The sequence below is a fragment of the Paramisgurnus dabryanus genome, chromosome 7 (assembly GCF_030506205.2).
Source record: "Paramisgurnus dabryanus chromosome 7, PD_genome_1.1, whole genome shotgun sequence".
Lineage (NCBI taxonomy): Eukaryota > Metazoa > Chordata > Actinopteri > Cypriniformes > Cobitidae > Paramisgurnus > Paramisgurnus dabryanus.
The window spans coordinates 28828186-28845475 of NC_133343.1; the positions used below are offsets into that span (position 1 = coordinate 28828186).

The window sequence follows — 17290 nt, forward strand, 5'->3', positions numbered from 1 at the left end:
GGTGATATTGTATATCTACATGTTGTATATCATTCTTGTGTATTTAATGTAAAGGTTTTTGTGTTGTTTGGAGCTGCAGGTGTTTCAGGACAAACAGTCGCGTGACTGAGACCCAGGTAAGCGCTGCCTTTCACCTTAATCCGAACTCGAAATGTAGTATCGATAATCCCTTCTAACCAATTAAATAATAAAAAAAGGCAAATTTCCTTTCAATTACGATACGTGGACGGGTTGAGGGTTTATGCGTGTGTGACGCGCTAAGCGCAACGCGTCGCGGGATGTGGTTCCCAAATCTCGCCTGTTACCCAAAATATTGTCTGACTAGTGTGCTGACTAGGCTTCAGGTGACAGTATAGGTTAAGAGGTTTAGACAGCCATGTCGTCTGTGTGGTGACAAATCTCTGCTTCGATAAACGCTGAATAGGGTTAGGGTTAAGTCTGAACCCTAAACAAAAGTTAAACGCAAAGGGGCGGTTTCCCGAACAGGGATTAGACTAATCCTAGACTAACATACATAACGAAAATGAACAAAAAAACATGGTTACTGTAGTAAAGCCATGGTAACCATGGTTTTGACAACCATGGTTTTCAAAAACCATATAAACCATAGTAAGTGTAGTAAAACCATGGTTTGGCTGATAGTAATCAATACACCAAAAACATGGTTACTACACTTTTACTACAAAAAACAGTAAATTTTTGTAAGGGAAGTTTAAGAGCGCGTCCAAACTGAAAACAATTTGTACTAACATATCTTAAAATACATCAATGCCCTTTGTTTATCCTTAAAAATGCACACAAGTAATGTGTTTTGAAAGGCATGTTTGTTAAAACTAGTTAAATTTCCTAATTAAACTGAGGCCTAGTCCTCGCTTAAGCCATTTTTGATCAGTGTACGCAAACAAAATAAAAACCAGGGAGTGATTTTTGATTCTTCACTATTCTGATAAATAAATTAATAAATGTGTTATTAGAGGACCCTCCCCCCCCATTTAATATCAGTTAAGAAGTCAAAGTCACTTCTCTATAGGTCTTCCTCAATCTTCATCATCAACAATCTCAAGTTGTTTAAAATGCAGCCGCTACACTTCTGTCTGATCTCATCTCACAGTTTTTTTTTGTGTCCCTTGGCTTCTTTAGGGTTGATACTAAAATTCTTATGGTCGTGCACAGATGTATGATTTGTGATCTTCTTGTGCATTAATGTCCTGCTTTAAACTAAGTCATGGTGTTGCTATGAATTAAAGGGTGATGAGAGCTTTTCTGTGATTGGGTCCAAGCTTTGAAATTAGCTCCCATTTTCATTAAAGTCTACATTTAAATCTTTTTTTTGATGTCTTTTGTTGTTGTTGTTTAACTGTGTAAACCTGCTTATGGTCACTGTGCAGGGCTTTGGGTCAGTTGAGATTCTGTTAAAATGTGCTTTATAAGTAAATCAATGTTATTTGATACTTTGATCATTATTGTCATTATAATAATATCTCATTTACAAATGTATTATTTGAATGAACTTCATATTTATACACGATCAGCGTCTTTCCATAAAATTGAAATTTGTTTAACCTCAATGAGTGAAGCCTGACTGTGAGCTTCCCATTGATAAAAATGTCTCATTTGTCCCACTGATCTGATAGGTCAGAATCTAAAGTTGACGCCCACTTTAGCCCCGCCTCTCTTTACAGGGGTCAGACCGGCGACATGTGACTTACAGTCTGGATAAAGAAAGGGTTCAGAAGAAACTCAGACAGGAATGAGAAAGATTTGGGTTAAGATTTAAATAAACAGATCTGAGCTGCTACTTGACTCCAGTGTGAGTACTAGATTTTGCAATTTCTTGGTTCTTTTGTGGTTTAAGATATTTTTTTGTGATGGACTGCAATGTAAAAATGTTTTGTCTTGAAAATAACAGACATAAAGTGAATGCTGTGTGTGTGTGTGTGTGTTTGACAGCACCGGCCCTTTGAAACAGATTACAGATTAATCTCAAGATGAAAGTGGACAATGACTAACCTTAACCTGGGTTTAGGGGCAAGAGTGCTACTGCTAACCTGAAAGACAAAAGCACAACACCACGGAGAGAAAACAACCTGAGTAAGTTGAGCACACCGACAGGTTTCTCGTGTGCCCGCTCTCATTCTTTGCCCACTGAACATAACCAGGTCAGGAAACAGATTTAAAACCGGACCAGAGACAGACAAAAGATAAGCTGATGATTTAAAGTCATTGTTACGGAGGATAAAGATGGGTGATTTCTTTAGGAGGATCCGTCTGTTCTGTAAATAAGGAAGGAACGTGAATGAAATCTCATTTAGTAAGAATAAATCAATATACTTCAAGTAGAAATATTCAGCTGGTTAGAGACAAACATGATGCTGGTCATGTGCTCACTGACTTCAAATGACAAGACAAACTAACTATTGTTAATCCTATAATCCATTTAGTTTAGGTAGTTTACTAAACTGCTTGTGAAGTTAACCCAGCTCATGCTATATTCAGTTTCTAAAACCATTTTATAGAGTAATTATGTTGTTTTTGAGAAGGAAACGTTTGTCAATATGAGCCTAATGAAATCTTTATACTTTATTATATTTATGAATATGTTTTGTCAAACCACAGGTCAGAAGTCAGGACCTTTCCAGGATCTGTGGAAAAACGCCATTGTTTTGTCCTTGTATTCTGTGTAATGGTGGGTGACAGCCAAGGTAGGAACAGACTGAGAGAGAGAGAAACAGCAGCGGGTGGAGGGTAGCAGATGCTTTTATGAATGGACTGTCGCAAGGAGCTTTCTGATTGGTCAGACCCTGCTAGCAAAAATGACACCACGATTTAATGGGTGCAAAACACTTTATAACAAACAGTTATGGTCACTGGTTTTATTGATCACTTTTGAGGATTAATCAAATTAAACAAACTGAAAAATAAAAAAAATGGGAGGCCATAAGCAAAACAGGAAGAAGAGAGAAGAGAGAGCGTGAATGAGATAAGGGGTGAAATGAGACTGAGAGGAGAAGTGGAAAGAAAAGAAAAAGATGACAGAATAAGAGAGGGGAGAAAATAAATGAAATGAGAAGGCTGGAAAGAGAGAGAAAGTCAATGAAGGTCCTGCATTCATGGCTTCAAACACCATCACTGAAGTTCATCACATGATTGTGTTCAATAACTGTGCTGGTACAAAAAAAAATGTATTAAGCTGAAAGTGCAGAGAAATAAAGATAGAAAATCAAGATTTCACAAAAGAATCCACAGAAAACCTCTCTAATGTGACATCATCAAGTCTTTAACACTCAGTCACATGACACAGATGATGAATACATTACATCAAGCTGCAAATAACAGTTGTTTTAAGTTTAAGAAAGAGTTTGATTGATGTAGTGCTTGATGATAATCGGATGCATGTTGGGTTGGGTAACTGATCAGCTGAGTCAGCTCTGGTAATCTACAACACTTCAGTCCTGTTTAACTTTCCATCCACGCTGACTGTTTGAACTCATTTTTCCAGGACACATCTGCCATTTACCCTCATTTACAGGCTGTTATACAAGCGGCCAGGTTGAGGGCATCTCCTTTAGAGCTGTGGTTCTCAAACTTTTTCAGCGTGCGGTCCCCTTGTGTACAGTGCATACCTTTATGGCCCCCAAAAGAAAATTTATGACATAAAACATTACAAAAATTAAAATTTTAATGAAACAAAACACATTCAATTATACAATGTGGTTCTGTTGGTTAGTTGATTTTTCTAAGGTTTAATTACACAATGTATGATGAAATAATGTATTTTAGAAAATGTCATTTAACTGGGGCCCCCAGTTTGAGACCCACTGCTTTAGAGGATGACGTTTCACTTTCTGCTCAAGGCTTACAAACTACATGAATAAACCTCTATGAACAGACAGATGTTTTTGTCAAAGTTATCTCTCTGTTGTCTAGGCTGTAACACACGAGCAGGACACAGGGACACAAAGCGCAGACCCATCGTTCGCTCAGTAGTCAGTGTAGATCCTGTCGGCCGTTCAGCAGCTACATCTGGCTACTGGGTCTCTGATGCCCTCCTGTTCAGTCCTCAGGGTGACACCTCGGGATGAAAACCTTGACGAGTGGTTTTGAACCTGGCATATAGTGTAGAAATCTGTGTATGACAAAGTACAGCTACATTGTATGCTGGGTTTCAAAACCGCTTGATAACCACAGACCTTCAATCTGAAAGCAAAATGTACTTGAATTAAAACCCGTTATTACCCGCTGCTCTGAATCCAAATCCTGCAAATGTTTTAAGACAATGTCTTACTTTAAATAAAGGCTTTCATAAACATTGTAATAGTCGCTGTGTCTCTGAACAACACATAAACACATAACTGTTGTTCAAGTGTTTGTCAGAAAAAGACCGCAATAAACTTAAACCTTTTTGGAGGTTCAATGGTAACTGACAGCATAACTGTCTGTAAACAAAGATTACTGCTAAAAACACTCAACCCTTCATGAAGAGTAAAGAGCGGCTAATGCAAGTTTCAGATTCAATACAAAAGGGGCATAAAACTGTTGACAACTTGTTTAATAAGTCATAAACATTCTTCAAACAATAAAACAATTTTATAGTATCTGTACAATGCTTACACTAAGCAGTTTAATTCTATATAGAAAATGCAGGAGTAGTTTAAATGACTAAACTCCTTCAAATTGAATGGCAGGTACTCTGGGAAAAATAACAGCATTCCATCCACAAAGATCTTCAAGCAATAAATATGCATTTTATAAATAGTGTAAATGTACATCAGGATTAGAAACAAAAACGAGGGGAAAACAATCACAATTTCAACTTTATTCTATGTGCAACTCGTTTTTCTTTGTGACTTGGCTGTATTTTTTCCCACAATTTTCTTTTTCTTACCCAAGAAACCAAAATATCAACCCTAGTTTCAAAGTAAAGACAGATAAAAGCAGTAAAAAATTATATCACCTAATTCTTCACATTACAAATTTTTGGGAGATTTTACCATCCAAAGTCGTGGTAAAATCGCTATCGCTACCTTACAAAAAGCTCGGCTAGCGTTCTCGCCCGTGAAGGTGAAACCCTCGACAGAAGATAGATTTCAACTTTCATAACGTTACAAAATACAAAAAAAAGTCAGTAGTCTTTAAGTGACGACGCCATTTGTGAGAGACAATATGTACAAAACCGTTTTCCTCATCACTTCCTCCACGTTTTTTTCAGATTCATTTCCCTGGTGATGCAGAAGCGAGCAGCCCGTTTACATGGAGGTCTGTGGGCCTTCCGCCACCCCCTGTAGGCCGTAACGACACGCTGCAGTTTATAAACAGGTTGCATAGACACACAGCCACTTCAGTCGTCAGTCCGGCACGTTAGCTATGGTCACCAGCCACGCGAGACGCTGCCGCGACTGTCCTGAATATCAGAAATGGTCCGTTTATAGAGTTCCTGTAATGCCATACTTTCCACACGTACAGCGTTTAATGTCAAGATGAAGAATGCAGCGCAGGGGCCTAGAAGACATCAGGAAGAAAGAAATCCTTAATAAAGAGCTTTCTTTAGATTTTCATAAAAACACAACACAAGTTTCTGAAACGCGCATTGCAATGTTTAGTTCTGCATCTTAATCTATATTTAAATCCCTTTTCAGGTGTGACACCTGAATTGCTGAGAAAAGGACACTTTGATTATTAATACGTGCACAAAAAAAAAATGTAAAGCACCAAAATGCTATTATGTCAAGCAGACGAAAGGTTTGATGCCGGTGAACAAGCGACATTGATAAGAGTGGAAAAATGACTTACTAATGAGAACTGGTCATAAATCTGCATGAGATCATCCATCTTGTTCTGTTCCAAAACAACAAAACCGTCCAGATCGCTGCTGCCCTTCCGTGCGCAATCCTGACAGTGGATGACATAAGACTTTTTGGAGTAGCTGTCGCTCGTCACGAAGAGAAGGTTGAAAACCTCCACCTGAAACCAAATGACCACGACGTTACTTCTGCACGCCATAAATAAAAATAACCTGAAGCGTGAAGGGCTGCACGACTGAGGACGCACCTCACAGATGGAGCAGAAATGGGCCGGTTCATCTCGGCATCTTCTGTGCCAAATCGTCTCTTTCCCAGCGGCCACCAGCGCCTCTTTTATCGCCTGACACTGTTTGAGCGTCCGCAGAAGACAGAACCTGTTAACCAGGAGAATTATTAGCAGTCCCACGACTTGTTGGACCTACTAACGCTTCTGCAGAGATCCAGATGATCAGCCAATTCCAACTCAAACCCAAGATGATCAACAAGACCCTCATGAAAGGTTTATTGAGCTTTAAGGACGAGTAGAAAACCACATTCCCAATCTGCAGATTTATCGGATGGTAAAAATACTCACTTAATCATCTCAAACAGCTTGTGGTCGGATACTTTAATGTTCCTCGCCATGTTCCAGGACAGATGCACCATGGGAACCATAGATTTGACACTCTGGAGCTTGTTCCACTCGTAGCGTTCCACAGCGAGCTTGTACTGATACGCTGTAGGGAAAGACGTAACCTCCACGAATCAACACGGTAAGAACCGCATTCAAACACATGACCAGATGAAACATCAGACACGATTATGACAGCTCATCATTTTAAGTCCCAGTTATTGAAGCCGTTTATTACACAAAATCAATACATCGAGTAAAATAGGGATCTTGATTTGGTTATGTGTAACGTGCAGACACTTAGGTTTTAATTATATGGTGATGGTGGATGAGACTCGTGAGAAAGAGCAATATGGATGAGTCAAACAACTCGGATTCACCAGCGCATATGAAATGTTTTTGATTAGTGCCAATGATCATTGCTGCAAAATCTAACAGAAGTAGATTGAAACCCTAACGCTGTAATTGACACTTTGTGATTGGCGGCAACAACAACAATCTGGATTTTTTTACATGTGCGTCTCTGTTATATGACGTACCTGTAAGAGGGCCAACATTCCAGGAAATATTATTGCACCAGCCGATGGCCTGGACCCAGTGGACCGTCCCTGTGTTCAACCAGACCAGATCTCCAGGACGCTGGATGAAACGGTACACAGGCACGTTAGCCTCATACAAATCCTCCAAATTCGGCCACCATGACCCCTTCAGGAAGTTGATGTTGTTCCTGAAAACGTTTGACAGATGATCTTATATTTACTTCATATAGTATACAGTAGTTTACTACATAGAAATGTTAAGGTTCAAACTAATTGTGATAACATATATTTGAGATAAAAGACCCATCATATCCTAATAATTATCATCCCATTTTTAAGTATTAAAAATCATTTAAAAAAAAAAATCATTAAAACTGGTTTAAATAAGACAAAATGTATGATTTTAGTCCCACTCATTCTGAAAGTGTTCTTGTTGCTTCATAATAATATTATTAAACGACTGATGGCACATGAACCTTTTTGGCGATGTCTGTCTTTTCTGGGGGAAATTATTGTAAAACTAACTCAATAGGACAGACAGAACCCTCCCAGTTTTCATCAAAAATATCTAAAAATGAGTTCTGAGGACAATCGGAGGACTTAGGGGTAAGAGATTTATGATCAAACTATCAATTTGGAGTGAACTAACGCTTTAAGTAAAGATCATGTTTCATGAAGTTATTTGGTAAATTCCCTACCCTTATTTTTAACACAAATGTATTTTTCATTAGTAATGTGTTAGATTTCCAGCTATTTTGGGGTTAGGAAGAACCAAGAAATATAACCAAATATTTTTCTTTAAAGGTGACATAGAATGATTGAACGGAGTATTTATCCTTGTTCTGTGATGTGACATGTAGACAAAAAAGTTTTTGTTTGGGTCTGTAATGCCTTAGAAGCTCTCTCAGATAGCTCTATTAGGGTGGGGGATTTTAAACAAGTGGTTTTGCACCTATTTGGCTCCCCCTACTGGCTTAACTTGCAATCTCATTACTGATTGGCTGACTTTGCTGCCACTCAAAAAATGTAACCAATTATTTTAAAGTGGAGGGGCATGGAGATGCCTGTGATGTCATAAGCATCAGTTTTTCAGATTGGGCCGTTTTCTGGGTGACATTTCTAAAAGAGGAATTTCTATGAGACTGAGATGTTTAGCATGTCTAGCACTTCTTGTATGTTTGTGAATGTGGGTAGACTACCAGTCTAATTGTCCAAGTTTGTGTTCAACAGGTTCCAGTAACACAGAATTACGTATTAATGGTGCAAACAACAAAAAGATGTGATGTCCAATCATGTGGACACACCAGGTCTTAGGAGGTTAAATCTCAATTTCAAATCAATGACCCATACGACTGGTTTGTGGTCCAGGGTCACAAGTTAGTTTTAAAATGTAGACAAAGTTCTTAAATTAAAACACTTATCGGTCTTTTCGGTCTTTCTTTTAAGGCTAAAAGAAAAACTAGCGGAGAGCACCTTTTCAGTAAGAACTGCAGGAATCTTTGAGGAGACCGCTCAATCGCACAACATTACGATTTGTTTGTGGCGCAGGTTCACGTACACGTTACAGTATTTTATCTGAATCTCTAGCATGGTCATGTTTCAAAATGTGGACTTAATTTTTATGTGAAATTGTGGTTAAATACAGGATAAATCAAATCAAATAAATAACAGGGATCCCAAGTCATGATTGATCAAATGGCAAGTCATTTACCGGATCAGGATTTTATGAAATAAAATGAATATCATAATGATTGCTTATGTGCAGGAGCCCCGTTTTTCATGCCCACAGCAGCCAAAGGTCACGTGTATCAAGCGTCACGTACTTCTCACAGAATCCACTCATGACGCCCCAATACGGCTCTGGAACGGCGAACCACTCGCAGTCCCCCGGCCCGATGTTGATGTTCACCGCACAGAAATTGTTGTGTTCCTGATGACCTGAAGATGAAAGAAAAGCTGAACATGTGTGTCTAAAATATTTATCTATACCACCACACCAATTAATACAAAACAGCAAGAAACTCACATAAAACCCATGATGCTTATTCAGAACAAGATAAAAAAGCACTGACCGGGTGTTCTGCTGCCAGGCACTTTCATGAAGAGCTGGACCGTGTTCATCCCCAGAATGCTGTAACCCACATGACTGAGCAGATTACCTGCAGACACCATCCGTGCAAATGCAGGCAGTTTACTCAGCTCCTGCAGCTGCAGCTTCCACCTGCGGAGAGACCATCACAGATCTGAAATCAGGCCATTATTAAACTGTGCTGAAGAGGAGGGCATGACTTAAAGACATAATTCACTAAAACATAAGATTTCTCGCATAATTTACTCATCCCAGTCATCAGAAAACCAATGAGATTTGTAGTTTATAGACGTGCCCCTGTGTTTGAATTAACTGCTTGGATCAAATATTAATCACATTCTCTTACAAACACATCATTTTTCTTCACAAGACATTTACTACTTACACACTGGAATGATTTGTATTTCAACATGAAATCCTGTCTGATGCTATTTCATGCATTAGACTCAAGTCTCTTTTTTTAATTTGGTGCACATTACCACAAAGACAAAAAACATTTCAGAATCGTTAAATTTAAAGATAAAACCAGTGTTACTCCATATTCACTTCTCTTTCAATCTCTTGTTTCACATCATGTAAGTTAAATGGGCTTTACATGCACTGAGCGGTTTCATTCATTTCATGACCCTCAGATCCTCTATCAACAATCACGCTGCTTTCTATGACCAAGAAGAAGAACCATTTCCAAAGTACAGATGCAAGATTCAAACACTTGTGTCGTTTATGGAGAAACTGAAGGGCAGACTTACTTTTTTTCATCAGAGACGTCAATGTTGGTCCCAAATTTGATCTGTTTGAAAGGCCCTTTTCTTCTAGAAACACTTGAACGGATTAAAAAGACGTCAGTTAATATTACAGCACAAACACGTGGGGCGGACCGTGTGAAAGGATCTGAACGATACTTACGGTTCTGATGATCCGGTCATCTCAGAGTCTGAATGTTCTTTCTGGCCTTTCTTCTCATTCTCTTCCTGAAACACAAACACACAACACATTCACTCGTGACTCTTGCAATACGGAGTTATGTCACAAACACTCATCTGCTGTAACTCTCACCCGCAGCGACTCCTGGAAAGATGCAGCCTGGTACTGTGCGTATTTAGAAATAGTGGTGTACGAGCGGCTGCTCTCGAAGCGCCACTGTTTCCTCGTGCCGCTCGCGTCCCAGTTCTCATCCGCTGGCTGACACAGCTGCGTCCAAACCTCCACCAGGTGATCTGGATTCGCCTCGACCAGTGTTTTAGTGGAAAACAAGCCTAGGTCTGTGGAGAGAGAGATTTATGGGTTAAAGCTAAAAAAAAACATCAGAACGCAGAAACTTTGAATGTTTACTTTTACCGCTGGAAGTTTTGGACCTTATTTTACCTCTGCTAACATGATAATAACAAATAACAGACTTCATGTAAATAATAGACACAAATAATCTATAAAGTTATAAATAAAGTCCACACGCAAGAACACTTTCTAGGATTTTATGTAAACTGGGCTGTGACTGATGACGTTTCACAAGTCCACAAAAACGCAAGTACAGACAAAGAATGCATATTGAGAAACAGTCATTAACACGTAAACGTTCACAAGCACCTGAAAATGATTCAAGCTGAAAAGAAACAAAACACTTAGGAGGTAACATCGATACCGCTGTGAGCTGTAAATCACACCAAGAATTGTGCAGGTCATCCAGCATCAAAATAAAACATCTCATTGCAACAAATGTTGTTATTTTCACATAGAAATGCGTCACTGCCACCAGAAATCCGACATTTGGCCTTTTAGGTGAGTCTTGAAGTCTTTGTGTGTATTATGGGCTAAAGGGTCACATTCTTCTAACCTAGTTTGAGAGCTCCTGCCAGGCCGCGTATGACAGTGACCGGGTTAGACGGGTTGGTGCAGAACTGGTGCAGTGGAGGGAAGAACGCGTCTCTCTTATTCTCCAGCTGAAACAGACCAAACGAGAAAACAATTCAAGACGTGTCACACCTCTTAGAAAAGTGTTTTTCAGATATTTTCACGCACGTTTCTGTTTAAATTGTGATAAGACAACCTCTCTATATATCTATAGACGGATACTCACATAAATACTCGGTGTGGGTGGATTGAGTTTGTCTTTAGCCAGAATGGGTGAAGGAGGTGGAGGGAGGCGTGGCGGTGGGCATTTGTTTAACAGGATACTGCTGCTCGACAGACCATTCTTCCCAAGACTCCTGGAAGGGGGAAGTGTTTTATTACATACAAGCTGAACTTTTACAAACAAAAATAATTTTTCTGATTAAAACCATGCCATTTCTTGTTCCTAAGGCTTACGGCCTACCAAGTTACCATTACTTGCGCAACATACTTTCAGAAGACAGAGAGCGGACCGAACCCCTATCGTGCATCAAAGCCAACAGACGTGATTAAGAGACAGAACTCACCTGCAGGCCTTCAGGACGTCTGTGGACGTCGGGTAAATCGAGACCGTAGATGAGGAGTGGGGAGGGTTGTGAGGTGTGGCTGCTTTAACGCAGAGCTCTGGCGGCTCCGCTTTTAACGGGCTTCGAGAGTCTTCCGAACAAACTCCTCCGCTTCCGTTAACCGTGACGTCGGGAGGCGGTCCGGCCACGGCAGACCTCGGGTTATTAAGGCCAGCTGTAGGCTCAACTGAGCGGGGCGAGGGGGACGTCGTGGACAGCGCAGAGGCGGGAGAAGAAGCGGCAGAACCGCTCGGGGCAGTCAGCGAGGTGGCCGGGTGGACGTGGTTAACCTTGGAGCCTGCGGCAGGAATCTCTTTGCCTCCGAGAAGAGTGGAGAGTTGCGGATTGTCTCTGGAATGGGCAGCCGGCGAGCCGGACGTGGAAGTGGGTGTGCGGCCCGGACTGTGATGGTTGGTGGCAGTGGAACCGTTGCCCTGCGGGGTGGCGCTCTCTTTGGTCAGGGGGGTGCTGGGTGGCACGCCTGAGGTAGCCGTGTGCGAGGATGAGGAAGCGGGTGACGACGTGGAGCAAGGGGAGGACAGATGATTGACAGCTGGCTCCGAGGGATCGTTGGGGGTTGTGGCGGAATGTCCAACCTGATTGTGAGGGCCGCCGTCGGTAGAAGCGCTGGAAGAGAGAGTCCGGTCTCCATTAGGACCCGCCCAATGCGAACCTGGACCTTTCTGAAGCCCCTGAGAAGAAAAAGCACACACTGAGTAGATTGCAATACTTTGGCATTAAAGGTTTTGTTTTGGACTGTAAAGTTCAATTTAGATCAGCCCAATAGGTGGATCGTGGTAGTTTGCACATAAGTTAACTGTGTATATGCAGCTCCACGAGCTTCAGAAAACAAAGCGTGAAATTGGCATTATGGTCTTAGGGTAATTGTAAAAACACACATGTCTTTCTGAGTTGCTGCACCCTTTATTCTCAAATGTGATTTTATGAATCTTATGCCTGCCCGCTGCAGATCAGTCGTCTAATTTCCGAAATTCACCAGGATGCGCATTCTTGCCATCATCAGGAGCGGATCCATGCGCTTGTCTGCGTGCACACACAAGCTAGGCTATGTAGCATTGACTTATATGCTTTCATGCTGATATTGTTGTCATTTTCTTTCTAGTTTGTTTTACTAAACCGTATCTCCGCTATTTTAAGGAGTAGTCGACATCTACAGACCTGCCAACCTTGGAATTTTTTTTGAGTACGGTAGCATCGACCGAAAGGACAGAACACGGGTTTTTAACATATAATTTAACACATGCACGCGCACATGAACGCACACACACCTCTTGGTAACTTTCAAGGTAACATGCTGCACATTGCACTCACTTTTTTCCCCATCCTCCCATAATCTGCTTTAAAAATAATTATAAATGTAGATAAAATCATGTTTAACAAAATTTGCCATACATGGTGATTAATAACATTATTTAAATACTGTATTCTCCAAAGTTTAGCATGTCTGCACAAACACTGTTAAAAGTGATATTACTGTTAAACAGTGGGAGATGGTTAACCCACAAATGACATTCTGTTATCATAACCATAACATAATTCAACCCTAACTGTGACAGTAGTGCTGTTAACTGTATGTATGTCTGTAATTTATTGTAGCTTTGTTTACAGTGCAGTACAGTACGGCATAGGCACCTATCACGGGGGCGCTCGAGACACGAGATATTCTCCATTTATAAAACTTTATTTGATGTGGTTGGTTTGTATATGACATTTTATTTTATTGACTGGATTTTGTGATTCCATCGATAGCAGAATCTTGTTACTGATTGGCCATACGACTTGTCAATCATCCCCACTTTCTATGTGGTGGATGAGCCTAGTGCTATGATTGGACATATTTTTCTTTTTTCTGTTGCTTCTTTCGAGTACTTCGCGCGTCATCAGGTTTTTGCGTAGTTTAGAGTGACAAATCGTACCACCGTACTTTGAGGTCAAAATTAGTGCTGCCACTAACGACTAATTTTCTAACGACTAATCTTTCGACTAATTTTTCGAATAGTCGACTATTCTAAACGACTAATTAAAAAAAAACTCAAGTGTTTGTTATTTCATTGTCCATTTTATTTTGAACTCACCGGTGTCATAAACAATATGAATAACTTAAATGTTACCAAATAAAAAATTACAATGTAAACAATATAAATAATAATAAAAACTTCCAGTGCAAAGTAGATGCATAACAGAAATATGAAATGTTTCACTTCTACTCTTTGATCTTATATTGCATTTTAACACAACTGAATGCTATTTTACATATTATCTGTTCTGTTGTAGCCTATAAAATAGTGCCTAAACATGACCCATCACCTCGTTTTTTATCCAACCAGCTGTTCCTTTAACTGCTGCTAAAATCCTGATTTAGATATGCAAAAATCACCATACATTTACATTGTAGCTTTACTGCTGTTGCTCTTCTCATAATTGTTGTTGTGTTTTGAGCCATTTCTTGATTTTAAATGCGAGTGATATAGCGCAGACAATTCGGTGCAAATTCAGAAATATAAGAGAATACACTGTTGTTGTTACATAGACTACAGAACACGGCATACAGCATCATAGGGAGTGAGAAAGCTCGCACACAGACTCACACTACTGCTAATCTTTCTTCAAGTCATGTTAACTCGATCAGTCGTCTTTGTCAGAGACATCTGTGAATGTTGACGTTTACGCAAAAAAGAAAGTACATTAAAAACACTGCCACCTTTTCACTGTCACGTAAGAGAGAGGCGCGCGCTATTGAGGCGCTGCAAGCAACATGAGTGAGAGAGAGAGCGAGAGAGAGAGAGAGAGAGAGAGAGAGAGAGAGAGAGAGAGAGAGAGAGAGAGAGACCCGCTGAACACTCGCAACAATGAATTGAGCCGTTTAAAATAGTAAAATAAAAATGTAAATGGGAATCATTAAAAATCTATTTGTTGCGTCCAGTGTTGATTCCGTGGCGGAATCACGAGCAAACACTGATAGCCTTTAACATCCAAATACAGAGTCATTGTACTTCTCAAAAGAGTTAATAAAACAGACTAGCTCACCGTTTCATTAATAATCATATAACAGTTACTTACGTTGTCCTATTCTCTGCGGGTGTTTCGTCAATAACTCCCAAGTGTTTTCGTTTGAGATGCTCGTGCATTGTCGTTGTGCTCCCGTGATAAGCCGGCGACGTTTGGCACGGTGTAACAGACCACTCTTTTATCACAACTTGGCTTAAAATACTTTCATACTTCGGAAGCTTTCCGACTCATAATTCCATAGACTCGCCTGCCACCGCCAATTTTTCAAAATTAAAGCAGTGAAGGAAGGAGGAGAGGGAAGAAAGATGATAGCGTAGCAGATTAACCAGCAGGGCGCGCACAGCGCACAGACTGGTGTGGAGGTGAATTACATTGAGCCATTTGAGACAGGAGACAGAATTACAGTGGGCCGTTTGAGATGGAAAAAAATAAATATGCGACTCCTCGACTAAAAAAATTGCCGTCGACAAATTTTCATCGTCGATTACGTCGACTACGTCGACTATTCGCGGCAGCACTAGTCAAAATGAGTACCTACTACACAAAATGCGTACAGGTTGGCAGGTCTGCATCTACAAGGATTTTTTAAACCCCTCAACAAAAAATAGAGTAATGGTGACAGCCCTAAATTTATTGTAGAGATATATGAAGTGTAGTCCTAACATGCATTAAAAATATTAACCCTGTTTTTTAGCAAGTAGATATTGTCGGTTTTATAATTTTAAAAGTAGATCACCACTCAAAAAGGTCTGGGCACCCCTGGTTTAGAGACCTCAGAAGGTCACATTAAAGTTATTTGTTTTAAAATGTTGTGCTCTTATTTAACAAACGTTCACACAAGATTTACCAACAGCACACAGATCGTATATATTTATTAATACTCAATGACCACCTATTGTTAAAAAAAAAAAAAAAAAAACACAATTGGCCAATCTTGCATCAGTAGACTTTGAAATGGACCTTAGGCATGCAGAACCCACGTGCCCGATTAAAAATCGAAATAGAAAAAGCAAAGACAGGGTTATTACTGCTATTTATCTCAATGTTTTACAGGCTGTAGTGTGTCGCTTAGAATTTGTTAAGATCAGATTGAGGTTTAATCTTCATTTATTTTTATACATTTCAAATTGTAAATAATGAAGATCTCTGTATGTCCCCGATAAAAGACCATAAAAAAGACCAAATGTTTTTCTTGATGAATGGTTGAGGTTGATGATGCTGAATGGTTGTTGTGATTGTGAGGAACAGAGATTTGTATGGGTTCTACATTAATGTCATGTTAAGAAAGCGTGTGACAGCAAACTAACCTGAGTGGAGTTTAGGTGCTGACTCTTCCACGCGTCTTTCGGGCTTGTGCAATTGTGAGGTAGTGCGTTGGGATGCAGGTAAGGCACGTCTCCGTTAGCTCTGGGTCCTGCTGCGATGTGATTATTGCCGACTGAAGGGGGTTGGGGGCCGGGTGGAATGGGACCGTTGGTCAGCGATTGAGCTATGCAGGGTGGTCGCACGGCCGGACTGCGAGGAGCTGGGTGGGCAGGGAGTGATGAATTTGCTGAGGGCCCATTGGGGACGGTGGTTCGTATCTGCCCAGAAGTGTTTTGTCTCATCTGAAGGTAAGAGGAAACCAGGAATCACATTTCAAATAAACCTTCCATTAAAAGAAACGTTCTGTTATTGTGCGTTAATGAAGATGTGACGACAAAAGCGAGTTTCTGGAAGACGGCGTCGTACCTGCTGCTGCTGGTGGAGGTTCATGGCCGACAGCTGTGCCTCCATCTGCTCCAGAACCTGCAGCTGAGCGGCCTTTAGACTGCCCCGGTTTTCCCGCAACTGCTCCAGCAACTGAAGGAGAGTGAAAGATCATTAGCATCCGTCTCCGAAGTGCTTTGTAGGCTCAAAACATCTATACGGGTATGTCGCAGACGTCACCCCAACATCAAATAATCAGATGACTGTAAATGAAGAATTGTGATCCCACTCACCTGAAGCTTCTGAGGGGACAGGTACCAGTTTGGATTTTGTGGCTGTGCTGGATTGTTGCTCCAAGAGTCTGAGATCTGTGAAGAGTGAAGACTTGAGATCAGACATGATTCTTGTCCTTCGATCACTGACATCACAGAGGATCATGACACTGAAACCAACCTTAGAAGGGCTGTCGGTCCTCTTCTTCTTGGCTGGGTTGGACTGATCCTCACCCTGATCCAGACTCACATGGGGGGGCAGTGACTGTCCAGAGCCATGAGCCCCCCCTGATGACCCAGGGTTAGGTTTACATGCCTGAGAGACAGACAGACAGACAGACAGACAGACAGATTCACTTAGCATCATTCTCAGTAAAAACAAGTCTTCTCGCTTGTGAGGATTACAGAAACACACAACATGAAGCTGCAGTGACACTACGGATTATAAAAATACCACAGAAATACAATGCCATTAAGTGTATTTATTAAGTCAAGAAATCTAACAGATGTGTTTGAATATAACAGTTTTCCCAAATTACCGCAGGGCTATTTCAAATACTACAAACAAATTTCAAATATTTTCAGCTTCCTAACTTCTAACCAGTAGGTGGCAAATGCATAGCCTCAGGTAACCTAATATAAACAGTGTTAAATAGTTTAAATATGCCCAACCATTGCTAACATCAGCTTCAGTCGGTCATGTTTCTGTCAAATTATTTTAAACATCATGGCGAACAAGACCAAAAAACTGCACGTGAATCCTCAATATTTAAAAGACCTTAAAATATGTCTGTACAATTACATGAA

General features: G+C 40.5%; 1 protein-coding gene across 3 annotated transcripts in view; it reads right to left on the reverse strand.

Annotated features, from left to right (window-relative positions):
* Window positions 1–4534: 4534 nt before the first annotated feature.
* kdm6al (lysine (K)-specific demethylase 6A, like) overlaps window positions 4535–17290 on the reverse strand; it is a 34214-nt gene continuing 21458 nt past the window's right edge. For 2 of the 3 annotated variants that reach the window (XM_065272450.2, XM_065272451.2), the window contains 17 exons: window positions 16665–16799; window positions 16505–16579; window positions 16254–16364; window positions 15830–16129; window positions 11454–12184; window positions 11114–11243; window positions 10871–10976; window positions 10096–10301; window positions 9946–10010; window positions 9789–9860; window positions 9023–9171; window positions 8774–8888; window positions 6951–7138; window positions 6376–6517; window positions 6049–6175; window positions 5791–5961; window positions 4535–5499 (listed from right to left, as the gene is read on the reverse strand). In XM_065272450.2, the coding sequence (XP_065128522.2) occupies window positions 5473–5499; window positions 5791–5961; window positions 6049–6175; window positions 6376–6517; window positions 6951–7138; window positions 8774–8888; window positions 9023–9171; window positions 9789–9860; window positions 9946–10010; window positions 10096–10301; window positions 10871–10976; window positions 11114–11243; window positions 11454–12184; window positions 15830–16129; window positions 16254–16364; window positions 16505–16579; window positions 16665–16799 (2850 nt within the window). In that variant the 3' untranslated portion in view covers window positions 4535–5472. Of the gene's footprint in view, window positions 5500–5790; window positions 5962–6048; window positions 6176–6371; window positions 6518–6950; window positions 7139–8773; window positions 8889–9022; window positions 9172–9788; window positions 9861–9945; window positions 10011–10095; window positions 10302–10870; window positions 10977–11113; window positions 11244–11453; window positions 12185–15829; window positions 16130–16253; window positions 16365–16504; window positions 16580–16664; window positions 16800–17290 lie in introns of those variants that run through there. The other variant, XM_073815224.1, reaches the window with a different exon arrangement.